The 15,711-nt window shown below is 38.3% G+C and overlaps 1 protein-coding gene across 1 annotated transcript in view; it reads left to right on the forward strand.

Moving 5' to 3' along the window:
* Positions 1-15,711, forward strand: part of LOC117293293 (gamma-aminobutyric acid type B receptor subunit 2-like) — an 86,521-nt gene that overhangs the window by 40,559 nt on the left and 30,251 nt on the right. The window contains exons 7-9 of the mRNA XM_033775537.1: positions 1,017-1,247; positions 2,371-2,434; positions 6,089-6,166. Coding sequence (XP_033631428.1) covers positions 1,017-1,247; positions 2,371-2,434; positions 6,089-6,166 — 373 coding nt within the window. The remainder of the gene's footprint in view (positions 1-1,016; positions 1,248-2,370; positions 2,435-6,088; positions 6,167-15,711) is intronic.

A 15,711-nucleotide genomic window follows, 5' to 3' on the forward strand; every position in this document is an offset into this window, starting at 1 on the left:
TACTACAGTGTCTGAGCTAAACACCGATCCGTCATAACCGTTCATTAGGAAAATAAGGCCGCAAAACAGAGAGTTGTCAAAGCTATACCTATTCTGCCAAATAATTGTTACAAATGGGAAACGACCACGGCCGAAACAGAGTGATGTCCAAGTTACTCCAGTGTCCGAGTGACGCTGTTTTTCCTAAATTGAAATGTAATACTGGAAAAAAGACCGCGACACGGCGTTGTCATGTTCACTTTATCTGAACCATACACTGATACGTCCAAATTGTTACAAGTTGGAATCTAACACGACAAGGAGAGTGGTCCAAGGTACTCCAATGTCCAAGTTACACTTATCTACCTAAATTGCTCGAAACAGCCAAATAAGGCTGCAAAAAAGCAACAGCAAAACAACACCGACAAACATAGAGTTGTCCTGTTCTCCAATTTCGGAGCTAAACAATAATTTACCTAAATTGTTCGTAACAGCCAAATAAGACCTCGAGCCGAACATAGTTGTCAAAATCACCCAAATGTCCAAGCTTAACCGATCTACGTACCTATACTGATCGAACCTTACTTGGCCCAATATCATGGATCTGCTTACTGTAAGCACAGAATCAGCGCTTACGGAAGCGGTGAATGCTGTGCTTACGGCAAGCGTATTTCATGGGTTAGCGGCGAATTTTGGCTTCTGCGCGTGCGTATACTCCACGTTACTAAGCACTCTACGCTTTTACAAGGCTATCGCAGAAATTCGGCGCTTGCACGAAAGCGGGGAATCGTGATCGTAAGCGCAGAATTCGGCGGTAAGCAGAGCCATGAAATTGGGCCCTATTGTCATGTTTACTCCAATGTCGGAGCAAAAAATTATTAATAAATTGCTCGTAGCGGGAAAGTAAGACATCCAAATATAGTTGTCCAATAATAACCCCCAATGTCCAAGCTACACCGATCTATACTGATCGAACCTTACTGATCTGAACAGGATGGAAACTTACCATTGGTTCCAACATTTCACCCTTTGTACAGACACCATCTGATTACCGTGAGATTATGCTGAACATGACCGGCACGGACTACAACACAGAGATCAACCCAGCCCCCTTCTCGTATGACGCCATCTGGGCAGCAGCTATAGCTCTTAATTCCTCAATAGCACGAATCAAACCACAAACTCTGGATCAGTTTAACTACAATGACACAAACATGAGCATCGCATTTAAGACCAGCCTGGACGAACTGCAGTTTATGGGTGTGTCTGTAAGTACATTTTAATTCATTCATTCATTTGCTTTATATCGATTATTTTAGTGACTTGTTATTGAAAGTACTTAGTACAACTTTGTTGGCAGGGCCGATTTCACAAAGAGCTAAGAAGGATCGTAACTGTAAATCAATCGTAGTTGCCAAGTTAAATGTGATGTCACAATACAAATCACTGTGGTAATACTGACAATTTTGTCTTGCGATGGATTGTATTGCTTTGTGAAATCAGCTCGACTATTGTTAAGTTTACTCGACTCGATTTTTGTGACTTGCAACTTGACTTGACTACGACAAAAATTGTTCTTTCAACAGAACCGTGCACAGTAAATCGTTCAAATGACTTTTTGTGTGACCCAAAAATGGCTGACGAGCGTGGCTCTATTGCAACTGCCAGGCAGAATAAGCAACCTTGTTCCCATAAACATAACCGCGTTAATACGTCCCGTATTGCCCTAAAAAACTTCATGGATTAAGATGGCGGAACGTACGTTGTTTGATTTACGTCGAATGCACTGCTCAGTTCAAAGGCCCCCTTGCTGCTTCCCTCGTTGTAATTCTATCAAGTGATTCATACAGTTTGGGTGGGTTTTTTTTTCTCTAAACATTAATTTTGATAATATGCTTTCAATTTTCTTGTACAAAATTTGGATACCTTTTGCTGTATCCTCATATTCGTGTTTCCTTTTGTTTTGCCGAAAATTGGCACTTCACAAATAACCCATGGGGCTTTATGTTTTCCGAATAGTCACAGCCAATATTCAACGTGGATGATGACGTCATATGACTTGGTTCAATACGTTTGCACTATGTGAAAAGTGGGGCAATCTCTGCACCCTTTCTGCCGCGATTTAGCTCATATTGTTATCCCAATGACACGCGAACAAGATGGCACATCACTTTGGGAGACAAATCTACCCTAGGGCAGAGCAACACCATCCACCATTTAAACTCCCCGCTGACACCTCCCCCTTTAAACCCCCTTCTGATACCGCGTCGTGCCACGCAATTGATTCGTTTTGCGGATCATCCATCGCAACGGATCGACCTCCCCTCATTCCAAAAGGGCATCGGTGACACCCTGATTGGAAGTTAATCCTTCTTGCTGGTTATTTTCCAGGGTTTGGTTTCCTTCGACGCCGCCGGGGATAGGCGAGGGGAATGCCGTATCAAAAGAATTATCAGTAAGTATTTTTGAAGTCAGACGTTAAATTGTTTGGTCTCGCCCCGTCGTCCGTATTGCGGACAACGCAAATTGGACTTGTTGACATAGGCATAGATGGCCTTTGAGACAGTAATACGTGTGGGAGAAAGTCATTTCGCAGTCTCTAGCTTGACCTTCTTATTTGTCAAGCCACATCTTTTCTCTTGAGGATCTTGTTTTGTTTGAGATAAGGTACAGTGGCGTAACCAGACAATGGTCACCTATATGGGGAAATGGGGCAAAGACCAATCTTCTTACCTTATTTTTATTTATTTATTTATTGTTTTGTTCATTTAATTTATTATAGTTTTTCCTTTTTCGGGTATTTACTAATTAGTATGTGGTTATGTGTTTACGCTAGTTTTTGTTTGGTGTGTGCTCGTTTAAGGCGCCAGACAATTAATTCGTACCTTTTGAGGTGCACAAAAGAGAAGAGAACATCTAAACAAGAATTCAAACTTAAGTGCCAAATTTGTCCGGAAATTAAAATATAAATTACTATGTAATATTTGGCAATCAAGAACCATTATCACATAAGTCAAGTTGTTTTCCCCGTAACATCACTATAGATAGAGCCCATGACATTTGGTTCTGATCGTATTAACCCAAATTCAACCCAAGGTATCACTTTGACAACATGCCGAACCGTATACGGTCAGCGTTCAATGCCATAAACAGCGGTTTGGAGATTTGAGCCTATTAGTATTACCTCCACACAGCCATGCACGAATCAATCAGTCTCCCCCCCCCCCCCATCTAGTATTGTTGCTATACATTTCATCTCATTGTTAGATGAAAAATCATTGCCATTCATTATTAAGTTACGGCATCTCCGGATGTTATATGACAAAGACGGCCAGGTTCATAGCGAGACCTTTTAGAGCCGCGTCATACAAGCAGGCAGACTTCAAAATAGAAAATACTGATATGACACAAAACGTTTAACAACAAGACCTTGAGAATTTGTTGTTTTCTTTTGCTTACGTGTGATGCGTGTCAGTTTGCAAGTAGGTTGAAGACACAAACACACATCGGTGCGTGTGGTTGTGCAGAATCATGCCGAACAAATACTGTATTAAATATATTTTGACGAAAGAGGTTATTTATGTAGTTTTATGAAAAAATTAATACCAAACTCTGATTTCGACTTGAGCATGTCACCTACTTTTCTGCTAGAAGAATTTTTAGTCTAGCTTGTAAAAATTGTGTCCTCACGGCAACTCAATTTGTGGTTAAATACTTCAGGCATGCAACTTTTCGTCCGATCAGCTGATTTCCTCTGATTAAATCTCAGTTTTACCATTGAAATGGAAAAAAACTATACAAATCATTTAGATTTTGAAATTTCCACTTTGTTGGTGAGGTCACAGTTGCAGGCCCGATACCTTTATTTGGCGAACCAATTATTGTGGTGCCGGCTAATTTCAAAATTACGTCAAAGGCGGGGGGGGGGGGGCAGTACTCTCGTGGGCTCATTCATTTTCTTGAGAAAAAAAAACATTTTATACTGTGAGAAAAATTATAGGCATATTACTCAGGTGGAATTCGAACCCATGAACTTTCCAACTCTATAGCAGTGTCTTACCAACTAGACCACACGAGATTGTCCGGTAGCTGGAGTCAGTTCGAATCCTACATTTTTAGCAGCGGGTACCGCAACGATTTGATAGACGTTTAAAAATGTTTAACAACATCGCATAAGAAAATAGAAGTCTTGTATAGCGCACGTATCTACCAATAAGGTTATCAAGGTGCAATAGCATATTCATTTTTCCCGAACCCTAAAGATAGGTTATTGAAGTTATGAATTCTGAGACCCAATTATGTAGCACCTTATAGGGGTTTACAAAGTGCTACGGTGCATTTGGAAGCAAAAGCCGATCAACGGAAGAAGATGCAATCTCTATTGATCGTTCATGTATGACGTCACATACAAGCTATTATTCTTAACCTTCACAAAGCCTGATGAAAGAATTTCTTCACCAAATCGTTTAGAGGAATGTAAATAAATTTAAGGCTGTTTTCGTGACTCTTGAGGATCGCTCGTGGCTTCTCCCAATCCGTGTTGTTCCTGAGGTTGTTTCGTGCTGGGTGTAAAGAGCCGCTCATCTTGACTAAAAGCTATTAATAGAGACACGTGCCTTGTGCTGAAAAAGAGTTAACATCTTTGTCTTTAAGTTGTTGTTAAACTTTACGCACATTATGCAAGCATTTGGGCTTTTCCTTTTAATTTGTACATCAACGAACATTGGCCAATATGCAATGGATGTCAAAGTAACTATCAACGAACATTGGCCAATATGCAATGGATGTCAAAGAAACTATCAACGAACATTGGTCAATATGCAATGGATGTCAAAGTAACTATCAACGAACATTGGCCAATATGCAAAGGATGTCAAAGTAACTATCAATGAACATTGGCCAATATGCAATGGATGTCAAAGTAACTATCAACGAACATTGGTCAATATGCAATGGATGTCAAAGTAACTATCAACAAACATTGGCCAATATTCAATGGATGTCAAAGTAACTATCAACGAACATTGACCACTATGCAATGGATGTCAAAGTAACTATCAACGAACATTGGCCAATATGCAATGGATGTCAAAGTAACTATCAATGAACATTGGCCAATATGCAATGGATGTCAAAGTAACTATCAACGAACATTGGCCAATATGCAATGGATGTCAAAGAAACTATCAACGAACATTGGCCAATATGCAATGGATGTCAAAGTAACTATCAACGAACATTGGCCAATATGCAATGGATGTCAAAGTAACAACCAGCGAACATTGGTCAATATGCAATGGATGTCAAAGTAACTCTCAACGAACATTGGCGAATATGCAATGGATGTCAAAGTAACTATCAAAGAACATTGGCGAATATGCAATGGATGTCAAAGTAACTATCAAAGAACATTGGGCAATATGCAATGGATGTCAAAGTAGCTATCAACGAACATTTGCCAATGTACAATGGATGTCAAAGTAACTATCAATGAACATTGGCCAATATGCAATGGATGTCAAAGTAACTATCAACGAACATTGGCCAATATGCAATGGATGTCAAAGTAACTATCAACGAACATTTGCCAATGTACAATGGATGTCAAAGTCACCATGATACAATGCACCATTTTCTTTGGTGTGATTACTATAAATAACAAAAACAGAACCGTAGCCGTATCAATTGCCATTGCCGTAGCCTTGGCCACTTTCGTGGCCGTAGCCGAAACACGCGTCACTACCATCTCGACATATCCCTGAAACTCGATGTAAGTGTTGAGTTTGAATATACAATTTGCAGTGCTGTACTAACATTTAATGAGAAACAAAAAAAAAAACGAATCATCGGTTGATTTATAGCTCGCTGAAATGAGCACCCACGAGCATTGTATCCGTTGCATAACGGCACCGAAGAGTCTACTAACGAAGCTTGAAATCAACTCCATTAAAATGTGGGACTATAGAGCAATGTTTCATTTCACGGTGATTCTATATAGATTGATGTTTGACATGCCTACCCATTAACGTCATCCGGTTTAATGTCAAAGTCCCTGATGTTTCCTCGCTCTCGGATTCATGTTTTTTTTTAATTCTGTATTGAATTCCAGACGGGACTGATCATGATATTGGCTATTACCGTGGAACAGACAGCATCATATGGTACTACACGGTGGAAGAGATTTTCGGTAAGTTATACTTACTATTAATATACAATGATAGCTCATTCCTGAGTCAGAGCTGACCTGAATTCTGGGTCAAATGAGCCCTGAACTGCTTCCGGGTCAACCGATTCTAAAAATGGGTAACATTGGCGACTACAGCAAAGGCTAAGGCTGCGAGTGTTGCTAAGGGTGTTGCTAAGGACGCCCTGAATGCACGATGACGCAGAGATCATGCTGAGCCATAGTCGTAGCCGTCCATTTGGACACGGCTTATGTAAATCCTTCGCCATTTTGAATTTGTCTATCATTTATCTCTTAAAAAAATATCACGAACCACAGCCTTTTGTAGAAACAATCACATCACTCACAAACTCGAGCTCCACAAATCCCCCTAAATCGCATGCTAACACGAATGTATACAAATCAGTCCAACAATATTGTTCTTTTCGAACCCCTAACTAAACTAGATATGCACCATAATTAACAATGTAATTTTCGTTAATATACAGCATTATGATTCTTCAATATTATTGTGCACATCATTTGGAAAATAATACAAATATTTACTGCAAAACACTCTGGTGAATAAGCATTTGCGGTGTCTATTTCAAACGAGTTAATTACCGCAGGCACTTTGGTTGAATTGATTTCAACAGCAAAACTTTAATAAATTTGCCCTTTGTCAATAAAAACAGGTGTTTTAAAATCAAAACAGTGTCAAGTGCCAAAATGTTAACCAGTCTGTAGTATTATGCTAATTGATTTCAACAGGTCGTTGTAACTATAGCATCGTGTTTCGTCACTTACTGGAACGAATCAATGTTTCTAAAGTGTTGCTGAGCTCAAGTACTTTTCAAAATGAAGTGTTGTTGAACTAAATTGTAGATCTCCCCAACAGGAGAACTCGGCAAATTCCCACAAGGGGATATAAACACCAAGCTGGCAGCAGTCAATCTCTTTCATACAAACATTGGTTTAACGTCTATGATTATGAGTTGCACAAATCAAGAAGTTGTGATTCAGTAACTACATGATATTATTTATTCTAGTCATTGTGGTATCAGCGATCTTGGTAAAACTCGAACCCATAACCTTACAAAGAGTTAGGACTCGTCTTTTCTCGAGTTAGGACGAGTAACTCGTCCTAACTTAGGTTTAATCTTAAAGGCATGCGTGCTACAGTGCAGGGTTGGGACTCGTCCTAAAGTCCTAAGATTAGTCTTCAGCTAGGAAGAGTTTTGTGAAATCGTCGGCTGCAGTCCAACCAGATGACCACGGTGAATGATTATTTTTTATTTTGTGTCTACATTATTTATAGCACACTCAGCAATGAAAAAATAACTAGCAATAATTAAAACGTACATTCAGTAAATCAAAATTATGATAGAGAAAATATAAGTGTTTGTAAACTGTATAAAGATAAAAACATAGCATTAAAATCTACCTACAAAGTCATGAAGTATTGCCTTGATGAACGGCTTGGTATAAACTTAAAGCTGCTTTGTCAGATTTTGGGCCCCAAGCTTTAAAAAATTGACTTTTTTAGTGAATGGTATTTCAAAGAGTATCACCAGCTCTACCGAAAAAAGTTTAACTTTTACTTTTAATGGTCAGGAACCATGACAACAATTTAAAACGTTTCTTATAAAACACAACAGAATTGGTCACGTGATATATTGTCGGGATCCCGACCAAAACTAATTTTGAGCACTTTATTTCACTGCGACTAATAATTGGCGGACTTTTTCGAGCAATGGCTCAAATTAAAGCTTGTAACTTTCTCGACCCCCATCAAATACTACTGAATTTAAATCAAAATTTGTGGGTAAAAACGGCCAAAAATCTGACATAGCATCTTTAAGTTAAATACATTCTTATAATGTACTAAAATATTACAGTAGATTTACACTGCAACACCTTTTTAAGCAGAATAGTGTAAAGGTCATCCCAGTCAGGTTTGTAAAATATCAAAAAAAGTGTAATTTACCATCAATACAAAATCAAATTTACATCCAGTTAATATTTAAACATTGACTCTTAAACAAAATCATTATACAAACAATGCAGCGCCAATTTAATGAAGGCTGGTAAACTTTAACCACTTTTCATCACGTAACTACAATACAAACAATATTTTTGTTAATTAATAAGTACATTAAATCGACCGTCTGCGTTTCTCATATAGTACTCCAGACCAACCTAGATATTTCCTTTCAAATATTAGCGACCTCATTCCCGGCGTGGCTGTACTATTCCAAAGTAAATGATTAAAATGGGAATGAGAACGATTTCGTCAAGGCAAAACATGTCTTTCATGAGTACATTCTAAAACGGGTATAGGGTCAAGCGTAAGACAGCCAGAGGCTGGCCACGATCGGAGAAAATGGTTTATTGGAGCACTTGCATGATTGCAAGAACTCCAAGAAATCACAGGAGTACAACATTAGAAGATTGAGGGGCCATTTATAGTCTAGCTGGTAGCAACAAGAATGCGGGGACAGATAAGAAAAACTCGAGTTTTTAATGGTGTATCTTGGAAAGGTGATTTGGGATGCGACCATCATATCAAAAACGAGGGATGTTTGAGTCAACTTAACAAAAAACTTGTTTGGAACTTCGGCATCACCTTCTGCTCCAGTTTAAAATCAGTCAGTTAAAAGACATGCGCTATGGGTACGGGCTTCAAACAGTCGAGCAAAGCCTAAGCCGGAACCTAAGACGGGCCTAAGTCAGAGCTTAAGCCAGAGCCTAAGCGTGATGAGCTTAGTTGGGTTCGAAGCCTAAGTCGTGATTTTACAAAGGGCCTTTTTTTTTCAATTCAATTCAAATATGGTTTATTCAAACACATATCACAATTAAAACCTAATGTATATATTAAAGTCTTTGGCGACTTTAAACACTATCAAGAAGGCCAACCGGTTCATTTTGGCGGAAATAACACCATAAATATTCACAGCGCACCCTGTTCATGCGTTAGGCTTAAGACACATGATCCATCCCCATGAAAAGATGTTCAACTGTAATCAAATTACGCCTTTGGGAAAAAACTTCTACAGCGTATTAAGGCAACCAAGTATACATGAAATGCGATCTTCACCATATTTACATACGGTGAATGTAGTACATTATTACAGCTCTTGGGGCAATTTTAAATGAATAAAAATAACTGTACCTAATGTTCTCGCGTTTCCATCATGGGAACATTTTCATGTTTGTCTCGTGTGGTCTTATGAGCCATAATGGACCGAGCTTGAATGTAAGCGCGAGATCGATTAAACACCGTATTAAAACATTGGGGTGTTCAAGTTGAAGGGTGCTGTCACCCTTTAGATACCAAAGAGGGAAAATTCACACCTTATGGTGTTCAAATAACACCAATGCATATGTTTCTATTAATTGGTTTTACCTCTACACTAATGTGTGTAAGCACACCGATGTGTGTATTGGCCTTGCTCTCATGTTCGGTACATTATGGATATCCAAGGACAAGATAAAAGGGAAAACAAAAGGACTCCATAGGGAAGTGCTAAAGACCGGGGTGCTCCACATGGAATTGTGTGTGAAAATCTTAAGTACAGGGAAAATGAAAAGAAAAAAGATTGTCTCCACAACTCTTCTCATATTTGAGAATGCTTTTGCAGAAATCAGTGCATTTCAAACAATCTGTGGTGAAGATTTTGATTATTCTTTGGTATCTACCAAGCACAAGGTGTCAATTTAACACTCTCGTTTCATAATGACTGCAGTGTTTAAGGGCAAGCTCAAGACGAAGCTAAAAAGTAATTTCCGATAAGTAGTGATAAATAACTGAAGGCGCCAGTATGTGTTACCTTTAGTGTGTGTAAAACCGAAATAAGTGTTATGAATGTTTCCTCCGAGGATACTCAGTGTCGGAAATGGGAGACATTCAGGGTGCAAAGAAAATGCCGAAGATAAATCAACGTCAGCAGAGCTAGACTCTCCTCCGATCGAGAATGTTTCTTTATACATTTGACATTAAAGGCAGTGGACACTATTTATTGGTATAGTTGTCAAAGATCAGTCTTCTCACTTGCTGTATCTTAACATTTGCACAAAATAACCAACCTGTAAAAACTTGAGCTCAATCGGTTATAGAAATTGCGAGATAATAATGAAACAAAAAACAACCTTGTCACACGGACTTGTGTGCTTTAAGATGCTTGATTTCGAGACCTCAAATTCTAAATCTGAGGTCTCGAAATCAAATTCATGGCGAATAACCTCTTTCTCGATAACTATGTTACTTCAGAGGGAGTCTTTTTCACAATGTTTTATATTATCAATCTCTCCCAATTACTCGTTACCAAGTAAGGTTTTATGCTAACAATTATTTGGAGTAATTACCAATAGTGTCCAGTGTCTTTACAGTCACACGGGTGAATTTCACAAAAAGTTAAGACTAGTCTTATCTCGAGTGGGGACGAGTTAGTCGTCCCAACTTATGATTACGCCTTAAGTTTTTAATATCTCCTAGGATCAGGACTAGTCGTAAGTCTTTGTGAAGTATACCGATTTTGGTCGAAAGGAATTTGTGTTAAATTATGTTGTTCTTATTATTATTATTATTATTATTATTATTATTATTATTATTATTATTTTTCTCTGATGATGTTGTTTCAGAACGAAAAGCACACTTTTGGCATGTCACGGACACTGCACAATGTACATGCATTATGCAAAACGCAAAACATGATACATGGCTGACGGACTTAGGATAATGTGGGCAAAACAGTTATTGTTTTTATTTTTAATTAACCAACACTTATCATTTGCAGATTGTGTGTGCAATGTTTTTAATAAACATTGGTAACATTAAATCTAAAATGTGATCTAAACATCTAAACACCTTATCAAATCGGCGAAATTTGGACGTAGCATCTTTAGTAATGGTGGCACTCCATGATTGATTGGTATGCAATCACATATTTCTGTACCATTTTCAGCAAACATAGATTCCCATGGTTCACAAGGGAATATAATAATAAAATGTACGCCTCGGGCCTGCATGTGTAAACAGGGTTTCACCGGGGAAGACTAGACGCATCATTCACTCCTGTTATATTCTAAACACTGATGGTTTGCGTGGTAAAATGTTCTGCTATTTCCATATGGGATAGGGTAAAAGCGAACCTATAACTTTAACCAACAACATTATATCACTAACATCAACAACAACAACAACAACATTAGCAGCAGCAACAAAAAGAACAACAACAGCAGCAACAACAACAGCAACATCAATATCAACAACAACAGTAGCAACAACAACAACCACGATAATAGCAACAGCAACAACAACATTAACAACATCAACAACACTAACAGCAACATCAACAAAAAACAATAACAACATCAACAATAGCAGCAACAACAACAATAACAACATAAGCAGCAACAACACTAACATAAACATCTACAACAACAAGTGCAACAGCAACAACATAAACAACAATAAAATCAACAGGAACGATGACGACAACAGCAACAAGATGAACAACATAATACCAAACTTTAATGCTTTTAGACGATGATATTCGTTCATGTGCATCAGCTTCAAAAATGTACTCAATCATTTTGGCGCCGCTTTTAAAGCGAGGTGTTATTTTGGGGACAAGTATTAATTCCACTTCCCTAATTCAATTTTGTGATAGTCCTGATTTTCCCACTCCTTTCCTATTGATTGGGGAGGGGGGAGCTTGGGGACCATCAATTCATCTGACTTTCGGTCATTGTTAGTGTCATAAATCATTTATATCATTCGATCACGTTTCCAAGACGAGCATGAAAAGGTAATGAAACAGAGTTCTCGATAACCTGTTTAGTTCTTATTGATGGACTTATAAAAAAGACAAGTCCCTGTATCGGTTGCCCCAAGCATGATAGCCTCCCACAGCAAATCTGATTAATGTGCAAAATGTGGAAGGGGTTAGTTAAAAACGCAGTTCGGTTCGATATTGTTGAACTGCACATCTTGATCATCGTTGGGTTGTAAACAACTATTCTTGATCCCTGATTGAATTTAACTTTCATTTAAATGATCTTTCTATGGATATTTTGATTAGTGAATAGTTAATAATCCAATGCTCAAACGTTGATTGTTATGTACCGAAAGACATGGTTTGGGAACGGACCTGATACTGAAGTGGACAAATAGTCACATCATTTTGCTAAAGATGTTATTTGTAACCCACGTTCGCAGCAAGTCATTATTTCCAGCTGGTCATTCTGTAGTTTATTGTGAATTAACTCCTATAGAACTTGTTGATTGACGATTTTTAATACTCGTTAACGGTCGAGTACAGCGCATTAAAATTACCCTGTCTGTCTCACATGTCACTGAGAGACAATTACCAGAATTTAATCTGCGTTTAATCATCGCTCAAATGTCATTTACATCACAACATGTCAACGTTATTCTGAGAAGAAAAACCACTCGTGTATTAATGCTTGCAAAACATCCTAGGCGGTTTGTGACGTTCTGTACGGAAGGGTCATTTTAATATTGTTTAATCGTCGATCGGATAGTAGGGCGGGCTTGTAATTTCCGTTTCATGAAGAGGTCGTTGAGTGGCGAAGATAGCAAAGCGAACTAGATGAAAATTGTATGTGTGCTATTGTTGTATAGTGAAGAAACATTGGTTTGTAAAAGGAAATATTGGTTCGTATTTTAAAGGGAGGATACACGTTCAGTAATTTAAAAAGACCATTTTCTCACTTGGTGTATCCCATCATAACCAAAAAAGACTAGCCTGTGAAAATTTTGGCTCATTTGGTTATCGAAGTTGCGAGAAAATGATGAAAGAAAAAACACTCTTGTTGGACGAATTTGTGCGCTTTCAGATAAGAATAACAGACTTTATTATTTTAGTGAGAAATTACCTCTTTCTTAAAAACTACGTTACTTCAGAGGGAGTCGTTTCCCACAATGTTTTTAAACAGATGTTCGTAAAATATAAAAAACTCTACTGAAAAAAATCATTCAAATAATGTGCACGTTCACGTCCCGAAGCTAGATCCAACATTCATTTGTATTATTGAGTCATCAATGAGACTGCTAAACAAATCAACACATGTTACTAAATTGCCTGCAATCACGCTAGCTGCACATTACACGCTGGATAAAGTCATCAATCTAATTTACATCGACAGTGGTTTAAGTTATTATGTTTCCACTCGATGTATAGGTGAGTCGACCCATAGTGAAACTGTTTAAATATTGAAAATAAAATTAGTGGTGAATTCTCGAAACTGAATCCTTGTTCAAACATAACTGCAAACTGAAGCCTCACATGACATGTTGTTTTGTTTGTCATACAGCCGCAAACACCGAGTCCATACTTAAATAATGTTTTACTGTGGGGGGGGGGGGGGAGGGGGGCGGGTGGATGATACTTTCTTTTTCGTTAAATTCATTCAGTTTGGAGCAAAAAGTAAGGTTCACCCTGTGTCATGATCCCGAAAGTTCGTGACCCCTTTAAAAGCAATGGACACGTTTGGTGAAAAGACCGGTATTCTCATTCCAACATATTATGCATAAAATAAAATCTTTTTGAAAATTTTTACTCAATTATTGGTCATCGAAGTTGCAAGAGAACAATGAAAGAAAAGCACCGTTTTTGCACAACTGTGTTTTCGGATGCGTAATATTGTGTCCCAGGCCTTAAGTCTTTTAATATTTGCATGAGAAATTCGTGACTGGTATCCTTCCTCATTTCTGATTAGCAGACATTATTATTGTTAAGCAATGTTTTCTGCTTGAGCAGCTCGACGAAGTTGTGCCCTGGGCTCAGGCTCGAACTGCTGCTATTAAGTTGGCAACACAGTGCAAATAGAACACTGCATCTAATATGATGTTGGAACACAAGCCAGAGCCGAACACAAGCCGTAGCTGGGGCTCGAGGCATGGTGTTAAAATGACGTCATTTGCCTCACCCCTAACGCCAAAAATGTTGGTCATCCTTGAAACGCCATCAGGAAAGCTTAATCTCCTACTCTCTCTTTCCCCAATAAAAAAGGTTGTAAAACACGTAAAAAATTGACGGCTCTGCTTCTTGAAGACCCAAATGCTGTTATTTATTCCTACCTCGATTCATTGTTTGCATCTTGAGGCAATCTATTATAACCCTAAACCGGTAAAGATTATGCTTGAATCAGTAGGTCGCAAGAGATTCTAACCTATGTGGGGAGACACTCCGGGGTCGGAAGCACGGCGACCCGCCAAACACAGAGCCATTAAAACGGCGCGCGGTCTAGGGTCTGCTTCGAGCACCCCCGTAGCCTTGCAGATGCTCTTCGGTCTTCTTGAGTTTCTGTTTAGTTGACTCTTAAGCACTTAATGGGAGGTTCGTGGAGCAATCTCGGGCTTGATCCTTCAGCTTTTCAGCTGTAAATATTTAGTCGTATTGACAAAACGCTATTTTGTATAATGCTGGACTGCCGTGACCCTGTGTTAAATGTCAACCGCTAGAGACTTTATTGCACGAGAATCAAATCGAATGTTAAAAGAAGAAAATAAAATGAAAACTCAAAATATTCATGCTCTACAAGATTTAACTGAACATTTCAAAAATAAATAAAGTACCGGGTGTTATCAATTACTTATAAATGTTTGTATAAATAAAAGAGACAGTCACAATATACTTTTTAAAGCCACCGTATCCCCAAACTGTAACCTTTGCGCTACTCAGTTCGGTTAGCCCCCCACCCACTCCCCTTTAATGTGTTCGTTAGAATTAATGTGTCCGTGTGTTTTGCTTTAATGTAATCTTGTGATTACATAGTAGCACAGAAAAGTAAGCATGTGTCACTATTATGTGTCATCGGTATCAACTTTCTCTCTCAAGCGTCTCTGGTGGATTGTGCTCTATAAAATATAAAATAATACTCAATGTCCTGTATTTGTTTACTGGATTACGTTCACCGCTGGATTGTTTTTTAAACATTGCTCAAACTTGTTTTAGCAAAAGTCATACCACGCGTTTTTGGCACAGTGCCGGTCAAATGTTAATTTGATAAAGTGTTGAATCTCCACTAAGCAAATTAACAAATCAAACCAAACGTCGGTCCTACTCATTAAGGTAATTACGAAACTATTATATGTTAGATCCCTATAGCCTGCTAAAAAAATTACGGCAATGAGTAATAATAATATATGCGTTTTCTACAAACATCAATTTACACAATTTTGTGATGTTTGAATTATTCGATGGTTCGTGACAACCATGACGGATTATCTGTCAACCAGGGTCAATTATCTTTGCAGGTGAAATTAATGGGAGACTTTGGAATGCTAGGCAGAAGCAGACTTACGAATGAAATGTCCTTTGATTACGTTATTATGAGCATGCGCAAATTACCGAGAACAAAGAAATTGTCTGGTAAGTCTGCTGCCACCTAGCGTTCCAAAAGTTCCCAATCTACACACCATACAGCATTGAATAAAATCTTGCCGCCGTTGAGGCACAATGGAACACAAGGTTCACTTTTCATCGAGAACTGCTACTCAAGTCTCAAATTGTCTTCTTACTGATTTGATGTCTATTTCTACC

The sequence above is a fragment of the Asterias rubens genome, chromosome 8, assembly GCF_902459465.1.
Source record: "Asterias rubens chromosome 8, eAstRub1.3, whole genome shotgun sequence".
Taxonomy (NCBI): Eukaryota; Metazoa; Echinodermata; class Asteroidea; order Forcipulatida; family Asteriidae; genus Asterias; species Asterias rubens.